Here is a 24,247-nt window from a genome sequence, read left to right on the forward strand (position 1 = left end):
GTGCTTCTTCTAGTTGTCAGTAAATAGAAAAAATGAACTGCAAAGTGGCTCAAATTCAGTTTGATCTTTTTGTGTGATGTCTTTTTCCATTTTAAATTCCTACTTCCTACTTCCAATCACTTCAGGTGGCAAGAAGGTCCTGGGTTCGGTCCCCAAGTGGGGCGGTCCAGGTCCTTTCTGTGTGGAGTTTGCATGTTCTCCCTGTGTCTGCGTGGGTTTCCTCCGGGAGCTCAGGTTTCTTCCCACAGTCCAAAGACATGCAAGTGAGGTAAATTGGAGATACTAAATTGTCCATGACTGTGTTTGACATTAAAACTTGTGAACTGATGAATCTTGTGTAACGAATACCTACCTGTCCTGTTATGAATGTAACCAAAGTGTAAAACATGAAGTTAAAATCCTAATAAATAAATAAATAAAATGTAAATCCAAACCAGAATTATTTGCACAAAAGCTCAGTTAGCACAGCAGTCTAATAGCTAACCCACCACTGTTAAGACCCGAATCTCAGCAGGGCCTAATCAAGTATGACCGAAAGAGGGAAAGCACAGCACCAGCAACTCTGCCTGGTCGAGGTGCCAGCTCGAATAGTGGAAGAAAGCTAAGTAATTAGTGTGATTTGGATTTTGTGAGGCCTCTCTGGAAGGATCCACCGCTGCTCAGTGTAACAGTGGCTTAACACTCACCTGGAAAATGCATGTAAGCTGCACAGGCAAATGGATACGGGGGTTGAAGCCAAATGTCTTCCCTCTACCATAATCCAATCGTTAAAAATTGTTTAAAAATTAGTGGCTGGTGCAAAGATGCAATCCTGGGACTCTCCTCGGTCAGCAAGAGTGTTATGTGACAGATGTACATGTTGCTTTCTGTGATGTGATCATGGTTTAACAGTTTCCATGCACAGGGGAATTGATGATATGCTAAAGGTGGAAGAAAGTGAAAATAGACGGATGGATACTTTATTCATCCTGAGGGAAATTTTTGAACAGCAACAGCAACGCAGGATTGCACTCATGGTCTTTCATTTATTTTTATACTTTGTAAATATTTTTCCAGTTGCTCAATCACTACGAATAATATAAATTGCTGCCATGTGATCTACAATTACCACATATTTCTGTCATCTGACCACCTGTCTGATTGACCCATATCCACAGCAACACAGAGTGCAATCTAAAGCAACTGCAATTAGGATTAAATACACTTGTGAATGAACGACCAGCACTTAGATGAATTCAGTGTGAATTTAAAAATAGGAAAAAAATCTAACAAAGCATGTTTTCCACCTCTAGGTTTATTTAAGCATTTCCATAACAAAATGGGAATATTAAATACCTCAGTAGCATATGTTGCAGTAGGCCAACATGAGACCTTTAAAGATTCAATCACACACTGCAGTCAGATTAGTGTAAAGAAGAAAGTTAACAGTCTTTCATTATGTGAACGCTGCATTTTGTATCAGACCAAAATAAGCCAAAATGTACAGAAACACCAGTTTGGTTGCATTTAGTTCCTGAATGATGCCAAAATAAATATAAAACAACACATTACATTAAAGGTCAGTTTGCTATTTTAAGCTTTTGTCTTAATGTTTTACCAGAGAAAAAAAATCAAGACAGACATGACACATCTAATCAAACACCAAAATATAGATTTAAACTCAACAGAATCCTTCATTGTAGCAGAAAAACAGTAGTAACTGACTAATGGGCAACAAGGGTAAATTTACAACTAAACAGAAATCATAAAAATAAGGGATTTAATCATATATTCTACACTAATAAGACGTTACATTCCCAGGGTCGAATGTTGCACCTGTTGCCCTGAGTTACAGGGATTTAATACATCGTTTAATAAAAGTGTAACAATCATATGCACCAGCAGTACCTCACAGTGCCAGGAAAGCTTTCCAGGTTTACCTACAGTGTATAGAGCAGCAAGGACTAAACGGCCTCACTCAAAATCTGGTAACTTAAGTGCAGACATTAGTCTGAAACCCTTTTACAAACTACAAACAAATTCACTGCACAGAACGGCAGTTAGGAGGATACCAGCAGTTTCCCACGTTCATGTTTATTTTTAGGAGTGTGAGTTAATATACAGTGTGAGTTTATTCAAATTGAATCATACAGAAATCCAGCAGCAGAAGTGTCATGCTTTTATATAACAGTTTCTCCCAATTGATCGAGATGTAACTTTTCCAGGTGGTTAGCAAAGTGCATTCAATAAAAGACATGGTTTTGCTCAGAAAGGTCAGATTTGGTAATGAGGTTGTGCTTCCTACTCGAGAATCACGGCCAGCTGAGGGTTAAGCATCTTCACCATTCGGTCGGTTTCCACCTAAATTAGACTAGAGAAAGAAAAAATAAACATTAATATTTACAATGAGCTGTGTTCATAGCTGGCAACACAAGTCTTAAAAAATATGGCAATAGTTAGGTGGGGGGGCGACACTGCTTTAAGGCTACACTATATGGTCAAAAGTATTTGGATACCTGACCATGAGCTATAACAAAAGCCACTCTTCTGAGAAGAGCAGTGAAGTAATGAGAAGTGTAGTGTCCTTGGGAGTGTGTGCACATTCAGTCAAATGAGCATTTGAATGGCTGGGCACTGATGTTGGTCAAGTAAGACTCAACTGATATTTAAGTTTATTCAAGAACTGTTCTGAGGTCAGAGCTCTGTGCAGGTCACTGGAGTTTCTTTGGACCAGACTTTTCTTCATGTCTTTATAGACCTTACTTTGTGCAGAGGGATACAGTCATGCTGGAACAGGACAAGGACCCTCCCTAAACTTGCTGCAAAGTTGGAGGCATAAAGATGTCCAGTATTTAAATGATTATGAGTAACATATAAACATACACCGATCAGCCATAACATTAAAACCACCTCCTCCTGTCCATTTTATCAGCTCCACTTACCATATAGAAGCACTTTGTAGTTCTACAATTACTGACTGTAGCCCATCTATTTCTCTGCATAGCTTTTTAGCCTGCTTTCACCCTGTTCTTCAATGGCCAGGACCACTACAGAGCAGGTATTATTTGGGTGGTGGATGATTCTCAGCACTGCAGTGACACTGACATGGTGGTGGTGTGTTAGTGTGTGTTGTGCTGGTATGAGTGGATAAGACACAGCAATGCTAATGAGGTTTTTAAACACCTCACTGTCAGTGCTGGACTGAGAATAGTCCACCAACCAAAAATATATCCAGCCAACAGCGCCCCGTGGGCAGCGTCCTGTGACCACTGATGAAGGTCTAGAAGATGACCAACTCAAACAGCAGCAATAGATGAGAGATCGTCTCTGACTTTACCTCTACAAGGTGGACCAACTAGATATGAGTGTCTAATAGAGTGGACAGTGAGTGGACACGGTATTTAAAAACTCCAGCAGCGCTGCTGTGTCTGATCCACTCTTACCAGCACAACACACACTAACACACCACCACCATGTCAGTGTCACTGCAGTGCTGAGAATCATCCACACACCTAAATAATACCTGCTCTGTGGTGGTCCTGTGGGGGTCCTGACCATTGAAGAACAGGGTGAAAGCAGGTTAAAAAGGTATGTACAGAATGGACTACAATCAGTAATTGTAGAACTACAAAGTGCTTCTATATAATAAGTGGAGCTGAAAAAAATGGACAGTGAGTGTAGAAACAAGGAGGTGGTTTTAATGTTATGGCTGATCGGTGTATAAAGGTAATTGAGAGCAGTTAATTAACATTAAACTTGTTTTGGGAGGTAAGACGAAGTCCTTGTAGTACCTGCAGAAAACCCACATGGTAAGAGTGAGACCATATAAAGCTCCCTACAGTCTGAGACTAAGGCAAGAAAGTCCTAATATTACCACTGCCCTTGAATGGGCATGTGTTATAATGATCTGGACTTGTGTGGTAAAATATTTAGAATTTCTATACGACCATCAGAGCAGTGTGTCAGTGTTAAAACCACCAGCCATCTAAGTACTAATGTCTGTAAATTTCTCTATATGAATATTCCTCATGCCCAAAGTGTATAATAGTGAAAAGCCATGTGAAGTTATGGATAAAACAAAATAATTTATAACTTATGTATTACCAGATCATTCATGCTTACCACTTTATCCTCAAAGGTTTTAAAGGTCGGCGAGTTCCTAAAAGAATAAAAGAATATAAAGAAATGTCACAACTACACAAACAAATGAGTAACCGCAGGCTTGTGTCCAACTGAAAGCAGAATTGAGACAAACGATGCTTGCAGCTGTGCAGCTACAGTAAACCAGTAAACACTGTGGTGTCAGAAAGTGGCTGTAGCAGAAATGAAAGCTATCCTTATTTTCACTAATACAGAAACAACTAAGAGATTCTGAGGAAAAGAAAAAAAGAGAGGATGGAAGAGGAGGACTGATTTTAGGTTCTGGTACTTTACCTCATAGTGGGCATACTTAAGGAGTGGCGCATGGAGTAGTTGCTACTACACGAAGCGGTGAGGACACAGAAGCAGAAGCGTTAGAGCAAGCCAAGAGCATTAGCCAAGCGAAGACAGAACAAACACTGTAGACTTTAAAGCAAAACTTACAGTAATATAGTGTGGAGCTCCTATCAATCAGTAATGGTAACAGAACAAAGGATTTACAAATGTTTACTACACACTGTACAGTGGGAGACCTCAAACATACTCTATACCAGAGGTTCTCAAACTTTGTGAAGCCAAGGACCGCTTTAGGTGAAAAAAAACCCTAAAGGACCCCTCTGATTTCATTTCATTCTATTTTCCTGTTTAACTGCTACTTTATCCTGGTCAGGCTTGCCCCAGAATCCTTGGGCACAATGCAGTAACACAGCCTGGACAGAATGCCAATCCAAGGCATTGCCTCAGCAGTCACCCCAACACCCAACCGGCTGATAGCACCACTGGGGATTTGAACCCTGGATCCCGGTGGTACATTAGGAACCAAGTGATTAGGACTTTTGTGTAGCCTATTTCACTCACTCACTTTCTTAACCGCTCAGGGTCGCGAGGAGGGGGCGTGGGGGGGTTCTGGAGCCTATCCCAGCTTTTCAATGGGCGCAAGGCACACAGAAACACCCTGGACGGGAAGCCAGTCCATCGCAGGGCAGACACACTTACACACACACACGTTCACCTATAGGGCAATTTAGTGTCTCCAATTAACCTGACTGCATGTCTTTGGACTGTGGGAGAAAACCAGAGCTCCCGGAGGAAACCCACGCAGAACATGCAAACTCCACACAGAAAGGACCCAGACCGCCCCACCTGGGGATCGAACCCAGGACCTTCTTGCTGTGAGGTGACAGTGCTACCCACTTAGACACCGTGCCGCCCCGTTTAACAAACAATTATTCCTAAAAAGCGCCTGGAAACCACAGTAAAAATAAACTGAAAGAAATTATTAAACCATATTCATAATATATGCAGTTGTGTGTACAGTATTCACATATGTTCTTCCAGCCGTGTATATAGTATCCCTGCTGTAAAGCTCATCAGCACCTTTAATGATTAAATATGTTCACTCATGGATTAAGAAAAGCTTGTTGCCACATTTCAGAATCCAATCAAATGTAAACGCTTACATACTTGCACAGTGTTTAAATCCTTAATGTTTTATTTAAAGGGAAACAAAAGGGAATTAGTTGTAAGTGCAGATCCTTAGCAAGTTCTTACCCTGTTGAGGGCGTGTAAGTCAAAGCCCTGCTCATCCCAATGCAGCATTAAATTAAAAAAAAAAAAAAACATGTAAAAATTTTTTTTGTTTACATATAAAAAGTAAGACTAAACCCAGGTAAGGTGTTAAAAGAGCAAAAATTTGTATGAAGGGAAAGAAGGGTTAGTAGAATAGCTGCTTGAAAAGTACATAAATATATTTGATAAAGTGTCACAAAGCGAGACTGGACAGATTATCTGAGAACTGAAATGTGAGGTTAAAAAGTTTTATGCAAAAGAAACAGCATACTTTGTAACAATGTAATGATTTACATAAACCACTGAGATATAATTCTTCACAGGGCTTTATTTATAGCTCCTGTTTGGTTTTAGATGCTCCACGACAAGGTTTACCACAGGAGGGTTTTGGTAACCAGTCAGGATGAATCTGACCTTGATTTCAGTCAAATTAGAATGTGTTTTACTAAATACATTTTGGGGTGGACAAACCACAATTTTATTATTCCCAAGCAGTCTAGTCATTTACATTCTCAGCATTTAGCAGACACTTTTATCCGAAGCAACGTACAGTACAGTGACAGTATATTGTCTAAGCAATTGAGTGTTAAGGGCCTTGCTCAAGGGCCCAACAGTGGCAAAGTGGCAGTGGTGGAGCTTGAACCAGCAACCTTTGGATAACTAGTCCAGTACCTTAACCGCTAGGCCACAACTGTCCTTACTATAGCAGCATAGATTTGTGGTCGATCCAGTCAAATAGATTTGCTATAGTAAGCTAGGTAAACATTAACACACACTGGTGTTTAAGGAATGTAACTGAGTACTTCTTAAGTTAAATTTTACATCGAATTTAGATACCACATCATAAATACAGTCAAATTCTCACAGCCATCGAGCAAGTATCCTTACCTAAATAAAATACTTTTTACTGCCATGTTGTAAAATTCTATAGCTATTATCAGTGTATTTTCATCGTTATTGAAAGATCATAATAAACATGTAAATAAGCTCTTCTGACATGAAAAAGTGATGGCTTGATTGACGACAGTACACACAACACCTGCCAGTGCTGGGTACCAAAGCTACTGATTTATCCACCACTGCCATTCCTGACACAATGGATCAGTAAATCAGAATAAAAACAGAAAGATACAAGCAGTGTGGCTGAGGTAGGAAAAAAAATAGAATTTAAATATTAACCTCATTTCTCCAACTCTGCTTCTGATAGTTGAGCCCAGTGTGGAGAAAGCTGATGAGGTCATCTGACCCGCCTGAGAAAGAGTCTCCTGAGTTTTCTTGTATCTGTAGATAAGTGGAGGAGAATCCATTCATTAACCATCATCATTAAATATTAGCTGGTGTAAAGTCCAAAAGGTCTAATTAAAATTAAGACCAATCAGGCAAGAAATCTGAAGTTTTTTAGAAGAGGAATATCGCACACTAGGCTTTAGAGTTAAAACTTGGTCGTTTTGTTAGTGCATATCAGCCTTATGAACAAAGATAAAAACAGATAGGTAAGTCAGGAACAGATAAGCAAGTCAGTGGGAGATAATGAACCATGCAGGCATAAAAATGCACATATAAAATACAAAAGTTGCTAAAGAGACAACATACTACACTATTGTTGGTAGCAAGCTAAATGGTACATTGAACTCTCAACCTTTGACAGCAGAAAGCTCCACCCACTAGGCTACCACTGCCCTATCACATATTTCTGTGTATTATGTTAATTATGTATGAAAAACTGACTGACTGAGCTTGTAAGTGTAGATTTTATTTTCTAGGCTTTCTGTTGACCTTGCTTGCAGATTGTTCGATCATATAAAGTACTGATATACTAAACACAAAACCAGATATTTCTCCTCACCCAGTCTGAACCAATATTAAGATTAATCTTCATGCTTTGCATTCATTTTTATTTCTATTTTTGGCCTTTAGTAAAGACTATGTATTTATTCAAAGCAACTGGGGCTCTGTTCAGGGGCCCAACAGTGGCAAATCAGTGATGGTGAGACATGAACCTGTGATATGTAAGACAAACTCCAATCAGGAAAATGTTTTGAGATTGTCATATAAGGTGCTACACTTGCTCACATCTCTAGTGTGCTTACTGCTAACCTTTAAATACACAGAATGATTCTGCTTTTAGGATTCATGCCTCATTATTCGGCATTATTAGTAGATACACATTACATTTGTTTTCATTTTTATTTTTATTTATATTATATTTAATCTTGCCATATTCAGTTATACTCTGTCAATTAGTTATTGGTTGTTTTGGTCACATACAAGCCGGTTAACCAAACTGCAAAGTAACAAAGTTGATCAGAGCACTTTTTCCCCAATGTAAACCTAGAAGTCAGGCACCTAAAAGTAATCATATGGATTGAAGTGTCACTTCTTATGCTAAAAGAAATTCTGGCCAGATGATCATATATAATCCGAGAACCATGGATACGCAGGTATTTCATAAAAAAAAAAAAAAAAAAAAAAAAATAGCTGAGAGTGAGAGTTACAGTCCACAGTCAAGCAAGCTTTTTGTAATCAGCAACAAACCAGTGAGCCGTTTAAAAGAAAAAAACTGTTACACTAACTCAATTGCAGAAAAAAAATGAAATCCCAAGACTAGCATGACATAACAGTGTATGTAAACTTCTGACTTCACTGAGCCAACAACTTTACTCATCTATAATCAGTAACTCATCTATAATAAGAAACCTAAGCATCAGTTTAGGCTCTTAATCCTATCAGCTGTTCCTGTGCCCTGCTTCCATACAATACTGACCCAACCAGAAGTGAGATTTGAGTATGATTTTCTTATATTTTCCATATTGTGCAGCATATTGAGACATTTTAATCTACATCCTGAAAGGAGCTGCCTGAAATCAAGCCTTGAAACATCTAACTGCTCCCAACTATCAGTTAATTTGATTAGCTTGTTGTTTGTGGCACTAAGGCATAAGAACAGGTAGAAGGCAGATAAACATACATGATTACATCAAAGTTTTGATATTCTTATATAATGATACACTCCTGTTCTTATATAAACTGTGATGATGTTTGTTTATTAGGATTTTAACGTCATGTTTTACCCTCTTTGGTTACATTCATGACAGAAACGGCAGTTACTCATTACACAAGGTTCATCAGTTCACAAGGTTATATCAAACACAGTCTTGGACAAATTAGTATCTCCAATTCACCTCACTTGCATGTTTTTGGACTGTGGGAGAAAACCGGAGCTCCCAGAGGAAACCCACGCGGACACGGGGAGAACATGCAAACTCCACACAGAAATGACCCGGACCGCCCCGCCTGTTGATTGAACCCAGGACCTTCTTGCTGTGAGGCGACAGTGCTACCCACTGAGCCACCGTGCTGCCAGCTGTGATGATGTAATGAATCTGCACAGTCCACCTATTATGGCTACACTATATGGACAGAGTTACTGAGACACCCCTTCTAAATATTGAATTTATGTGTTTCAGCCACAACAATTGCTAACACATGTAATAAATCAATTATATAAAGAAAGTTTGATGCTCAGAACTTTGCAGCAACAGTTTAGGGAAGCGATTTTCATGTTCCAGCATTACTGAGCCTCTGTGCACAAAGCAAGACATAAAGAGAAGCTTAGTTCAAAGAACCCTCAGCACCACTGAGCAGCTTTGGAATGAACTGGTACATCAATTGAGGCTTTCTTAACCAACATCAGTACCCAGCCATACAAATGCTCTTTTGACAAGGTCTAGTAAGAAGCCTTCGTTTGAAAGCCTTCGTTTGGCCGTTCAAATCCAGGCTCTGCTATGCAGCCACTGTTGGGTCCTTGAGCAAGGCCCTTAACCCTGTCTGCTCCAGGGGCGCCGTACGATGGCTGACCCTGCGCTCTGACCCCAGCTCCCAAACAAGCTGGGATATGTAAAGAAATAATTTTATTGTACTGTACATCTGTATATGTACAGTGTATCACGAAAGTGAGTACACCCCTCACATTTCTGCAAATATTTCATTATATCTTTTCATGGGACAACACTATAGACATGAAACTTGGATATAACTAAGAGTAGTCAGTGTACAACTTGTATAGCAGTGTAGATTTACTGTCTTCTGAAAATAACTCAACACACAGCCATTAATGTCTAAATAGCTGGCAACATAAGTGAGTACACCCCACAGTGAACATGTCCAAATTGTGCCTAAAGTGTCAATATTTTGTGTGACCACCATTATTATCACTGCCTTAACTCTCCTGGGCATGGAATTCACCAGAGCTGCACAGGTTGCTACTGGAATCCTCTTCCACTCCTCCGTGATGACATCACGGAGCTGGTGGATGTTAGACACCTTAAACTCCTCCACCTTCCACTTGAGGATGCGCCACAGGTGCTCAATTGGGTTTAGTCCATCACCTTTACCTTCAGCTTCCTCAGCAAGGCAGTTGTCATCTTGGAGGTTGTGTTTGGGGTCGTTATCCTGTTGGAAAACTGCCATGAGGCCCAGTTTTCGAAGGGAGGGGATCATGCTCTGTTTCAGAATGTCACAGTACATGTTGGAATTCATGTTTCCCTCAATGAACTGCAGCTCCCCAGTGCCAGCAACACTCATGCAGCCCAAGACCATGATGCTACCACCACCATGCTTGACTGTAGGCAAGATACAGTTGTCTTGGTACTTCTCACCAGGGCGCCGCCACACATGCTGGACACCATCTGAGCCAAACAAGTTTATCTTGGTCTCGTCAGACCACAGGGCATTCCAGTAATCCATGTTCTTGGACTGCTTGTCTTCAGCAAACTGTTTGCTGGCTTTCTTGTGCGTCAGCTTCCTTCTGGGATGACGACCATGCAGACCGAGTTGATGCAGTGTGCGGCGTATGGTCTGAGCACTGACAGGCTGACCTCCCACGTCTTCAACCTCTGCAGCAATGCTGGCAGCACTCATGTGTCTATTTTTTAAAGCCAACCTCTGGATATGACGCCGAACACGTGGACTCAACTTCTTTGGTCGACCCTGGCGAAGCCTGTTCCGAGTGGAACCTGTCCTGGAAAACCGCTGTATGACCTTGGCCACCATGCTGTAGCTCAGTTTCAGGGTGTTAGCAATCTTCTTATAGCCCAGGCCATCTTTGTGGAGAGCAACAATTATATTTCTCACATCCTCAGAGAGTTCTTTGCCATGAGGTGCCATGTTGAATATCCAGTGGCCAGTATGAGAGAATTGTACCCAAAACACCAAATTTAACAGCCCTGCTCCCCATTTACACCTGGGACCTTGACACATGGCACCAGGGAGGGACAACGACACATTTGGGCACAATTTGGACATGTTCACTGTGGGGTGTACTCACTTATGTTGCCAGCTATTTAGACATTAATGGCTGTGTGTTGAGTTATTTTCAGAAGACAGTAAATCTACACTGCTATACAAGCTGTCCACTGACTACTCTAAGTTATATCCAAGTTTCATGTCTATAGTGTTGTCCCATGAAAAGATATAATGAAATATTTGCAGAAATGTGAGGGGTGTACTCACTTTCGTGATACACTGTATATATGACAAATAAAGGATATCTATATCTAAATGGGACGTCCAACAATCCCATTGTCAGATGTCCATATATGTTTGGCCATATAGTGTATCTAGTGCATTCTTTTAAAACAAAACAAAGTAAGTTAAGAGTTAACTTTTTTTTACCTAATCCGCTCTAAAACCATTATTTTAGCTGAAACCCTAAATGTGTTCTCACAATTTTCTTAATGCCTTCTAATTTTATCTAAACAAAATTAAAAATTAAATGAATTTTTATTTGAATATTTAAAATAAAACAGAAGTATAAAACTCACACATCAGAACGACTAATGTCCTCCAGAGTTGCAGAAGCCGTAAGATAACTGCACGCACACAAAAACACAACAATATTTGTACATTATCTTTGCTACACACATCAAAAAAGTACAGACATTTTGTACATAAGTCTTTCTTAATGTTAACGTTAATATACCAACCGTATACCAACACTCATTGGGTATTTTGTCCAGCATATCTGTCATATATGGGCATTTTGTAGGTATGCAACTGAAATATTCAACCTGCAAACAAGTAAGAATTTATAACTCAAAAGATTTCTGCAGAACTAGATTTTACTTTATCGAAAGTCTGCATCAGTTAAATGATGCAGCAAATGAACAAATAAAATGCATAATGTAGTATTTTGTTAGTACACAATTCAAGTGATCTTGAACCCTACTGCTAATATGTACAACCTAAAGCTGTGTTACTACATGATTAAACCATTGGGAATCAATAATCATTTTTAATTTGTAATTTTGTGATGCGTTTTAGAAACAAAACCCAGAAGTGTGTTCAATGTGTGTAACAACCATGGTGAAAACTACAGCGCTGTCACAAAAGCTGAGAAAGGTGATCATTTCATTGCACCAAAATGGCAAGTTTTCCAAAACCTTGAACATTCCTAGAGACACCATTGGTATTGTTAACATGGCAAAGCTGTCAGAGGTGCTAGACTTTCAAAACCGGTTTGACTCCATTATATTATCGAAATGTTTTAATAGTTAGAACTTTTAGAAAGTTTCAGTAACTAAACATAGGCATCTGGCAGTAAGGAGGAACATATATTTATAATCTTGGGAAACTTCAAGGGGCAAAAAAGAAAACAATTGCAGTTTAAAATCAACCAAATAAGTAAATACATTAAGACCTAAAATTAAGAGCTGTAAGGTAAGGAAGCCCCTATTTGTTTTATAGATTGCAACCAGGTAGAACATCTTATTTAATTAACTTTTAGTTCATACACAGCCAAGCCAGAACATTAGAACCACCTTAAAAATGTGCATATCAGTATGTACAGTGTATCACAAAAGTGAGTACACCCCTCACATTTCTGCAAATATTTTATTATATCTTTTCATGGGACAACACTATAGAAATAAAACTTGGATATAACTTAGAGTAGTCAGTGTACAACTTGTATAGCAGTGTAGATTTACTGTCTTCTGAAAATAACTCAACACACAGCCATTAATGTCTAAATAGCTGGCAACATAAGTGAGTACACCCCACAGTGAACATGTCCAAATTGTGCCCAAAGTGTCAATATTTTGTGTGACCACCATTATTATCCAGCACTGCCTTAACCCTCCTGGGCATGGAATTCACCAGAGCTGCACAGGTTGCTACTGGAATCCTCTTCCACTTCTCCATGATGACATCACGGAGCTGGTGGATGTTAGACACCTTGAACTCCTCCACCTTCCACTTGAGGATGCGCCACAGGTGCTCAATTGGGTTTAGTCCATCACTTTTACCTTCAGCTTCCTCAGCAAGGCAGTTTTCGAAGGGAGGGGATCATGCTCTGTTTCAGAATGTCACAGTACATGTTGGAATTCATGTTTCCCTCAATGAACTGCAGCTCCCCAGTGCCAGCAACACTCATGCAGCCCAAGACCATGATGCTACCACCACCATGCTTGACTATAGGCAAGATACAGTTGTCTTGGTACTTCTCACCAGGGCGCCGCCACACATGCTGGACACCATCTGAGCCAAACAAGTTTATTCTTGGACTGTTTGTCTTCAGCAAACTGTTTGCTGGCTTTCTTGTGCGTCAGCTTCCTTCTGGGATGATGACCATGCAGACCGAGTTAATGCAGTGTGCGGCGTATGGTCTGAGCACTGACAGGCTGACCTCCCACGTCTTCAACCTCTGCAGCAATGCTGGCAGCACTCATGTGTCTATTTTTTAAAGCCAATCTCTGGATATGACGCCGAACACGTGGACTCCACTTCTTTGGTCGACCCTGGCGAAGCCTGTTCCGAGTGGAACCTGTCCTGGAAAACCGCTGTATGACCTTGGCCACCATGCTGTAGCTCAGTTTCAGGGTGTTAGCAATCTTCTTATAGCCCAGGCCATCTTTGTGGAGAGCAACAATTCTATTTCTCACATCCTCAGAGAGTTCTTTGCCATGAGGTGCCATGTTGAATATCCAGTGGCCAGTATGAGAGAATTGTACCCAAAACACCAAATTTAACAGCCATGCTCCCCATTCACACCTGGGACCTTGACACATGACACCAGGGAGGGACAACGACACATTTGGGCACAATTTGGACATGTTCACTGTGGGGTGTACTCACTTATGTTGCCAGCTATTTAGACATTAATGGCTGTGTGTTGAGTTATTTTCAGAAGACAGTAAATCTACACTGCTATACAAGCTGTACACTGACTACTCTAAGTTATATCCAAGTTTCATGTCTATAGTGTTGTCCCATGAAAATATATAATGAAATATTTGCAGAAATGTGAGGGGTGTACTCACTTTTGTGATACACTGTATTTTGAAACAACTGCATACAGTATGTGACAGTTATGGATATATTCAATGTTGAGCTAAAGGTAGTTACTAGCAGTACACATGTTGAAGCAGATAAGAGCAGCACAAAGACCTGAGTGACTTTGATAAGCACCAAATTGTTATTGCTAAACAACTGGGTTGAAGTATCTCAAAAACAGCAAAAAGTTCTTATGGGCAGCAGTGGTGAGTACTTACTGACAGTGGTCTGAGGAGGGACAAGCACAAACCACGACAGGTTGTAAAGACCACAAAGGCAATGAAGTTTGGCACAGACCAACAGAAGGGCTACTGTGCACGCTATGTTTTATATGTGTTGTACCTAGTTAAAAGACACAGGGATATGATGGATCCATTACTTGTATCTACATTGTATCCTGATAAGAGTTCCTCTACATGCATTAAAATTTACTAGTCATTTGTGTTACCACTTAGCCTGATTTAAATCTGACCGCTATATTGCATCCCATATGCAAATTAGCTAATTAACACTGAGTTTCTTAGTTGTGGTTCTTTGTTGGTTGTTTTATGCAAAAGGTAGACTCAACATTCAAATCTGTGTTCACATGGCAGTTTTGATCTCTGGAGGGACCAACGCCAGCATATATGAATTTGTATTCTTTGTATTGGTTTGGAAGAGTTTTTTGGTTGACCATCAATGCATAACAAGTCTCTGAAATCTGTCTCCAAACACCTGAGGATATTTAAGTGACAGGATTTAAATCTTAATAAAATAAATTTAAAGAGTAGATTTGTGTTATAAGATATGAAATGTAGAAAGTGTGATTAGCAATAGTGTAGCTAGTTTTCTGTCAGTTATGTCTTTTAAAAAGGCAGTGGTAGCTTAGTGCAAAAGGTACTGGACTAGTGATTGGTACGAATCTAGTTTAAGCCCCACCAAGATACCAGCGTTGGGCCCATAAGCAAGGCTCTTAGCCCTGAATTGCTTGGATTGTATTCAGTCCCAGTTGCTGAAAGTCGATTTGGATAAGAGCATCTACTAAAATGCCAAAATTGTACATGTATTTTCTAAAATCTCCACAGGACGCACTCTCTACTGAATCAATCCCAGGAGGGAATTGCAACTATATAAAATATTAGGTACATTCAGCCAGTCCAATTCTCTCTTGAAATGTTAAACCTCCCATTACTGTAGCTAGCACATCTTTAACATTTTTTTCCAATGTTTTGCCAATGCATTTTCTCCCTTTTTAGCGTGTCCAATTTTTACCCGATTGCGTTATTCTTCCTCTCTACTGGTGCTGACCCCCACCCCTAACTGAGGAGAGCAAACTGACACACTCCCCCTCCGACACGTTTTTTAAAAATGTATTCGAAATCCCAGCTCTGGTGTGCTAGTGTATTTTACTGCTACGCCACCTGAGCGGCTTAAAATCTATGTTCTAATGTGATAGAATCTAACTAAAGACAAAAAAGCTCAGCTAAAATTGATAACATAGACACAACCTTGACAGCTCTGATGGGTGTTTTAGAAGTGATTAAGAAACAGTACAAGAATGCAGACAGATAAAGCGTTACACAACCATAGCAAGAAAACAGAAACGCATGGGAAAGCAAAGGAAGAAAGTGAGAGGGAAAACTCACACGCCAGATGATGTAATTTTGTGATTCAAGTCCCCAAGAGTCTGTGAGGTTCTCATATAACTAGAAGCAGAAATTAGTAAATAAGTGAGGAAACCTTAAAGAAAGTATTTCAGAAAAGGTGATGATCCTCCAAGAAAACAGAAATAGGAAACTAATAATATAGGATAGGATAGAATATAAAATGAGTGGAAAAAGAAAGCGCTATAGACTGTTGACAGATACAATAAAGGTGAAGATAAAAATTTGCATAAAATTACACTAAAGGATGTGAGAATGAACTGTCCTTTAACAGCTTACACCATACTTACGCATTTGAAGCCTGAACTTCATGCCAACCTTTGGTAAAGTTGCTTTTGATCTCAGACAGAGGGGTCATGCCCAGCCTCCTTCTTAGATCCCCAGCATGCTTCTCTTTTGCAGACAGAACCTGCCTTAAAGTCAGAATTTCATCCTCCACCTGCAAAACAAGACCATCTAGTTAGACAACTTTTTTTTTTTACTGTAGACTTACTAAACACGTGTTCATTATCTAATTTTCATATTCAAATACATGTGCAAAGTAATTAGCAGACATTTGGTTAGTCACTGACAAGGAACTAAGCTTAAGTGTGGCTTTATCAATTATCAGCTTTTTGTATTATAAAAAAATAATGTCATAGGAATTATACAAGCCTCAAATGCCTCTATCTCTACAATCATACAATCATGGCCATCAACCAGCCCATCAAGTCTGTGTAGGTTCCCAACTGGCTGAGAGCACAGCTGAGATTTAAACTTGACATAGACTTTCTAGACTGCTTAGACTGTTACACCACCCAAGCACCCACTAGTCAGGCCTGTTTAAAATCAGTGACTGACCTGACAGTGATCTTTTGTCTGAATGGGTAAAAGTTTTTGTGGAAAGCCCTCCCAGAAAAGTAGAGGCTTGTGATGCTGTAAAATGTTTTAGACCATATAATGTACACTCCTGATCAAAATCTTAAGACCAGTTAAAAAATTGCAAGAATTTGCATTTTGCACTATTGGATCTTAAGAAGGTTCTGAGTAGAGCTTCACAATGCTAAAAGAAGAAATGGGTGCAAGAGACAAAAACTTTTGAGCAGGCAATTTATTGAAAACAACAATTTAACTGAAATAGGCTGTTCATCAGCTGATCAAAAGTTTAAGACCATAGCTAAAAAAAAAAACGAAAACCCCCTCAAAACAGAAATCAAAGTGTCAAAAAAAGGACTCAGTAATGAGTAGCTCCACCATTCTTGTTGATCACTTCAAACAATCGTTTAGGCATGCTTGATGCAAGTGTTTTCAGGAGGCTAGTGGGAACGTTGCTCCAAGTGTTGAAGATGGCTTCACAAAGGGCATCCACTGTCTGGAACTGATGTCCATTTTTGTAAACTTCCCTTGCCATCCATCCCCAAATGTTCTCATTCAGATTTAGATCAGGGGAACACGCAGGATGGTCCAAAAGAGTGACGTTATTCTCTTGGAAGAAGTCCTTTGTCAGGCGGGCATTGTGAACTACAGCATTGTCCTGTTGAAAAACCCAGTCATTACCACACAGACGAGGGCCCTCAGTCATGAGGGATGCCCGCTGCAACATCTCCACAAAGCCAGCTGCTGTTTGATGCCCCTGCACAACCTGAAGCTCCATTGTTCCATTGAAGGAAAAAGCACCCCAAATCATGATGGCGCCCCCCCACTGTGCCGCGTAGAAAACATCTCATGTGGGATCTCCTTGTCATGCCAGTAACGTTGGAAGCCATCAGGACCGTCAAGGTAAACATTTTTCTCATCAGGGAATAAAACTTTCTTCCAACTTTCAATGTCCCATGTTTGGTGCTCCCTTGCAAAGTCCAAACGGGCAATTTTGTGGCGTTGAAGAAGACGTGGCCTTTGAAGAAGTTTTTTGTTTCTGAAGCCCTTCCCTCGCAGATGCCGTCTGATGGTTATTGAGCTGCAGTCAGCACCAGTAATGGCCTTAATTTGGGTCGAGGATTGTCCCGTATCTTGACGGACAGCCAATCGGATCCTGGGGCTCAGCGCTGGTGAAATGTTTTTGGGTCTACCACTTGACTTTTTTGTTCCATAACCCTCAGGGTCTTTTAATAAATGCAAAATGACTGTCTTACTGCATCCAATCTCAGCAGCGATGGCACGTTGTGAGAGGCCTTGCTTATGAAGCTCAACAATCCTACCACGTTCAAAGTCAGTGAGCTTTTTTGCTTTTGCCATCAGGAGGTCTTGACAGTGTAAATACTTGACAGAAAATGACATGGAATCCAAATTTCTGCGCACATTTTGGCTTTTAAAGGCTGTGGTCTTAAACTTTTGATCAGCTGAAAAAAGCATGTTTGAGTGTAAATGCAGTTTTCAATAAATTGACTGCTTAAAAGTTTTTGTCTCTTGCACCCATTTCTTCTTTTAGCATTGTGAAGCTCTACTTGGAACCTTCTTAAGATCCAATAGTGCAAAATGCAAATTCTTGCAATTTTGTAACTGGTCTTAAGATTTTGATCAGGAGTGTGTATGACATGACTTCTGGAGGAGTGGTAGTGCAGCAGCTAAGACATTATATTAGTAATTCAAAGGTCCCTGGTTCAAGCCAAATTGGGCTTTATTTAGTAAATTAACTCCAGTACAAGCAGACCTGAACAAATACCTAAATATTTATTTTAGTACATTTGTAATGATATACTGTACTGACAGCACAAACAATTTTAAAGTGTTCTTACAGCATTGTAGTACAACCCCTGGCAAAAATTATGGAATCACCACTCTTGGAAGATGTTCTTTCAATTGTTTAATTTTGTAGAAAAAAAATAAATCACAGACATGCCACAAAACTATCATTTCTCAAACTGTCAACCCTCTGGCATTAAGAAACAATAAAAAAAAGAAACAAATATAGTAGTTGTGGTCAGTCACAATTGCTTTTTTTTAGATCAAGTAGAGGAAAAAAATATGGAATCACTCAAATCTGAGGAAAAAATTATGGAATCATTAGAAAACACTGCACCATTATTACTTTGTTGCACCACCTCTGGCTTTTATAATGGTTTAAACTCTCTGAGGCATGGAGTTAACTAATGACAAACAGTATTCTTCATCAATCTGCCTTCAACTCTCTCTTGCTGTTGCCAGATCAGCTTTGCAGGTTGGAACCTTGTCATTGACCATTTTCTTCAATTTCCACCAGAGATTTTCAAATGGATTGAGATCCGGACTATTTGCAGGCCATGCCATTGACATTATATGTTTTCTTGAAGGAAAGTTTTCACGTCCTTTGCCCTATGGCAAGATGCATTATCATCTTGAAAAATGAAGTCATCATCACCAAACATCCTTTCAACTGATGGAATAAGAAAAGCGTCCAAAATTTCAATGTGGACTTTGGCATTTATTGAAGACCATCTCCCCTGTGCCTTTACCCGACATGCAGGCCCATATCATCAACAACTGTGGAAATTAACATGTTTTCTTTAGGCAGTTATCTTCATAAATTTCATTGGACAGACACCAAACAAAAGTTCCAGCATCATCACCTTGCTCAATGCAGATTCGCGATTCATCACTGAAAATCACTTGTATCCAGTCACCCACAGTCCACGATTGCTTTTCTTTAGCCTACTTTAACCTTGTTCTTTTCTTTTTAGGTGTTAATGATGGCTTTTGTTTGGCTTTTCTGTATGTAAATCCCATTTCTTTTAGGTGATTTCTTACAGTTCAGTCACAGACATTGACTCCACTTTCCGGCCACTTGTTTCTCATTTGTTTTGTTGTGCATTTTCTGTTTTCAAGACATATTGCTTTAAGTTTTCTATCTTGATGCTTTGATGTCTTACTTGGTCTACCAGTATGCTTCCCTTTTACAACCTTCCCATTTTGTTTGTACTTGGTCCAGATTTTAAACACAGCTTACTGGGAACAACCAACATCTTTTGCGACATTCCACAATGATTTATCTTCTTGAAGGAGTTTTATAATCCTCTCATTTGTTTCAACTGACATATCTTGTGTTGGAACCATGATTCATGACAATCTGCTTTGTGCAACAGCTCTCCGAGGTGTAAGCACTCTTTTTAAACTGAAGAATAATTAGCAAATCTAATCTGCTGCAGATGTTTTGTTTTTAAACTGCAAATTACAGAGTGATTCCATAATTTTTTCCTCAGATTTGAGTGATTCCATATTTTTTTCCTCTACTTGATCTAAAAAAAGCAATTGTGACTGACCACAACTATAATATTTGTTTCTTTTTTTTATTGTTTCTTAATGCCAGAAGGTTGACATTTTGAAAAATGATAGTTTTGTGGCATGTCTGTGATTTTTTTTTTTTCTACAAAATTAAACAATTGACAGAACATCTTCCAAGAGTGGTGATTCCATAATTTTTGCCAGGGGTTGTATAACCACCCATGCTCACCTTACAAGAACTACATCATGCTTCGAGTTAAGTGCTTTGGGCCTGCCAGTTAGTCCATGTGTTTTCACATACAGTAACTTTTACATTTACATTTTCAGCATTTAGCAGACGCTTTCATCCAAAGCGACTTACAGTTGTGACAGTATACTTTACCATCACCCCGGATTACACACTGGACTGTTGTTAATATTTATCATTGCATCTGCACTTTACCATCACCCCGGACTGCACACTGGACTGTTATAAGTATTTATCATTTGCACCTGCACTTTACACAACCGTCATACATATATATGTATAGTTATAGTTTTCACCATCCTTATATAGTTATAGTTACAGCTGTATAGTTATTATTTACACATCTTTATTATTATTATAATATATACCTAACTAATCTTTATTACTATTACTGTTATTACTATAATATATACCTAACTAATCTTTATTATTATTACTGTTATTATTATAATACATACCCATTTTTATTCATATGCTTATTGTTACTATTGCTATTATGTATATAGTACTATGTACATAGATATAATTCCATATATGTAAATAGCTATAGTTATAACTTTATATTCATATTAATCACATCAAGGACCCAACAGTGGCAACCTGGTGATGGTGGGGCTTGAACCGGCAACCTTCTGATTACTAGTCCAGTGCCTTAACCACTAAGCTTTTTATTGACCATTATTAGCTGATCAGTTTGGGGTCCTTGTGAACTGAGGGAAATGTCCAGTACCTTTGTGAGTTCCAGCTGTATCTCTTCTGCCTCCTGCACTGTGAGGCCTGGTGGTACAGTCCTTCCACTGGCTCCATCCACATCGAACTTGGAGAAATCTCCACCCAAACCAGAAACTCGGGTTAGGTCTCATAGCATTATGGCAGATCTAGACATGTCTGTGTGTTTATAAGCGAGTCTACTCGGGTCTAAGTGGCAGCACGTAGATAAATACACAAGTTTAAAAGAAAAAGTGTCTGAATGGAGACTAGAATTATTCTAATCAGTAACTAATGTGTGTAATACAGATCTACTGTTTACATCTAATACAGGCGTGTGAGCACTTAGCTAACTAGCTAAACAAACAAACTGATGAAAGTAAGTTTGGACGCAATATTAGAGATTAAAATATGTGATTTTGTACAATAATAAAAGTTGTTATTTATTATAAAGTTTAAATAGAGAAGATAAGCTAAGTTAAGCTGCGTAAAACTGACTGAGCTAACGATACATTACTACCGTCAGCCCGAGTAAATGCACCTGGTACTGTTTTTAAACACATTTATAGTTATAAATCTCTTAGAACGTCTTACCTCCACCTGCTGAGTCCATTCTGATAAAAATAAACAGATTTAAAGAGTTGAACTTGTTTAGTGTTACAGAACAGCGCTGATCCTGTGCAGTGTTGACGTGCAGAAACAGCAGATTCACACTTCCGGAACAGTGCGGTGACGTAGCATAAGAATTCTCGTAAACTCATGCATGGTCGGGTTTGTTTATTTTTACTCTTTTTCTTTTCTTTCTTACTTTTGTATTTTTATTTTTTTTTACTTTTTGGACTGTATTAAATAATTTTAAAAAGTTACAAATACATTTAAAGCGTAGTCTAAATCTAACACCAGCGTTGCCTTTATTTTTACATTATAATAATAATAATAATTATTATTATTATTATTATTATTATAATCATTATTATACCAGCGTTGCATGGGGCTTGTTGTAAGTGCAAAAACAGCCTTTATTTCTTACATTATTATTATTATTATTATTATTATTATTATTATTATTATTATTATTATACCAGCGTTGCTTGGGGCTTGTTATAAGTGCAAAAACAGCCTTTATTTCTTACATTATTATTATTATTATAATCATTATTATACCAGCGTTGCATGGGGCTTGTTGTAAGTGCAAAAACAGCCTTTATTTCTTACATTATTATTATTATTATTATTATTATTATTATTATGATTATTATTATTATACCAGCGTTGCTTGGGGCTTGTTATAAGTGCAAAAACAGCCTTTATTTCTTACATTATTATTATTATTATCATTACTATTATTATTATACCAGCGTTGCATGGGCTTGTTGTTAGTGCAAAACAGCCTTTATTTTTTATATTTATTATTATTATTATTATTACATTATTATTATTATTATTATTATTATTATTATACCAACGTTGCATGGGGCTTGTTATAAGTGCAAAAACAGCCTTCATTTCTTACATTATTATTATTGTGTGTTTTACTGCTGCGCCACCTGAGCGGCCTATAAATTGTATTTAAATTGTAATCTGTGAACATAAATAGTTTTTAAGGTTTAGTTTTACATGTTATGTGTTTATGCTGATATCATTAGTAATATGTGATTTTTTTACAACTCATTTTGAAACATTTACTGTCACAAAGCAGTTTATAAAAATTAATATATTATTCAAATTATTTATTTATACATTTTTGTATTCGTCTTCTCCTTATTGTTGTCGTTGTTGTTATATAAAGCTTAATTAACCCATGTGTTACGTTAATACCTTATTTCATATGTAATATATGCAAACAGGCCATCAAAAAAAAAAAGTTTAGAAGCCAGCATTAAATATAATGTTATTTGGATAATGTCTTTGAATTGTGAATAAAATGTAAAATAAACTATTTTGTTATATTAATAGAATAACAACTAGAATTGTCACCACAACTATTAGTCAACAAGTTTGTGGTTTTGTCTTTATTATACAGTAAAATTTTTACATATGCTAGTACAATGTATGTCATAGCTTTTTTTTTTATTTCTCTGTAAAACTGTGTTGAAATAACAGAAACACACAACATTTTAAACAAATTTTGTTAAAATAAAATGTTATTTTATTTCAGTTTATAAAATGATTTTGGTGCCTTTTTAAGCTTCTTTATTCATTTACCTTTGGACTTTGTCACTCATGGGTGACAAATAAAGATAAAATAATGCTGTGTAGTAAATTCAACTGATGACATTGAGAATTCTGTCTTAAGCACATCATGCCTAATTATCCTTTTAACCTCTATTACAGTTTAACCCACATACATTTTAGGTGTATTTATGTCTGTCAGAATCAGTAAAAATCATCTGATCCCACTAGATTTTACTCTCTAAACATAATGTTTAGCAACACTATGTTGTGTATACATTTAACAACTTAAATTGAAATTGTTATTTCTATTTAAAGGCTGTAATTTATGAACTACTGTAAGTATTATGTAACTGGGCTGAAGTATTGTTTTGTAATATTTAAAGCATTTACTTACATTTATGTTCTGTTCATTTTTTTATTTTTTTGTTATTCAATATTAAGATATTAATCCATTTTTCTGAGTAAGCCCTGCTACTTCTGTACATGCATGTACACATGCAAACATGGGAGCAGGTTTGGGGTTTTTTTTTTGCTTGGTCTGCAAAAGCTTGGTATGCTTACAGCATGAAACTTGCTCTAGAAAATATTTCTTGCTAGGAACAGCATTAACACATTAACAGAAATCTGCAGTATTTTTGTTTAAACCCAGACTTTTCATGTCTGCTTGAAACAATTTCACTGGGGCTCCATTGATTTAAGTTAATGATTGGAGGGTGGGGTAGCAGAGGGCTAATACTGAGTCCAGTTGTTTAGGAATTTCTGCATAATTGTACAGCAGCTTGTTCTATTATTCTGCATTTGTCGTTATTAGTGGTTGTAATAATGTTGTATCCTATTATAGACTGTAATAATGACAAGGAAAAACACTAATAAACAGACAGTGAATGAATGTAGACGTTTGGCCTTCACTCTTACAAAAGCACCGACACTGTCAGTGTATCGCTAGAGGGCGCTGCAGATTCTCCCGAGAATTTGCGTTGCTGCTCAACACATCAAAATGTTTTATCTGCGTTATTTTTTAAACAGATAACAACTAATTTAATTACAAATCAGCAATATTCGTAATTTTATTGCAACTGTGTTGTTTGTTATTTAGCTGTATTGAATTCGGGATAAACTCTTCCTATGGTCCACTGTAGTCAAAACAACTTTTAAAGGTCTGAAATAATTATTGTATCAGGTAAATTGCACGTTTTCTTCCTTAAAAAACAAGAACTAACTAGCGTATGTAGTAAAAAAGAACATGTTTTAATAGTGTTATTATATAAAGAAAAGTTTG

At 38.1% G+C, this 24,247-nt stretch overlaps 1 protein-coding gene across 4 annotated transcripts; it reads right to left on the bottom strand.

Moving 5' to 3' along the window:
• Window positions 1–1,276: 1,276 nt before the first annotated feature.
• tpd52l2a (tpd52 like 2a) lies at window positions 1,277–21,501 on the bottom strand. Of its 4 annotated transcripts, XM_062998948.1 has the most exons (9): window positions 21,388–21,501; window positions 20,816–20,913; window positions 15,953–16,101; window positions 11,511–11,558; window positions 6,868–6,969; window positions 5,671–5,697; window positions 4,414–4,458; window positions 4,102–4,138; window positions 1,277–2,350 (listed from the first exon to the last, which is right to left on the bottom strand). In XM_062998948.1, exons 1-9 carry the CDS (start codon window positions 21,404–21,406, stop codon window positions 2,309–2,311), a joined length of 567 nt encoding a protein of 188 aa, XP_062855018.1. In that variant the 5' UTR covers window positions 21,407–21,501; the 3' UTR covers window positions 1,277–2,308. The 4 variants fall into 4 exon arrangements, with proteins under 4 accessions (XP_062855018.1, XP_062855020.1, XP_062855021.1 ...); XM_062998950.1 differs by lacking the exon at window positions 11,511–11,558; XM_062998951.1 differs by lacking the exons at window positions 4,414–4,458; window positions 5,671–5,697.
• Window positions 21,502–24,247: the final 2,746 nt, after the last annotated feature.

Source organism: Trichomycterus rosablanca, chromosome 7 (genome assembly GCF_030014385.1).
Source record: "Trichomycterus rosablanca isolate fTriRos1 chromosome 7, fTriRos1.hap1, whole genome shotgun sequence".
Lineage (NCBI taxonomy): Eukaryota > Metazoa > Chordata > Actinopteri > Siluriformes > Trichomycteridae > Trichomycterus > Trichomycterus rosablanca.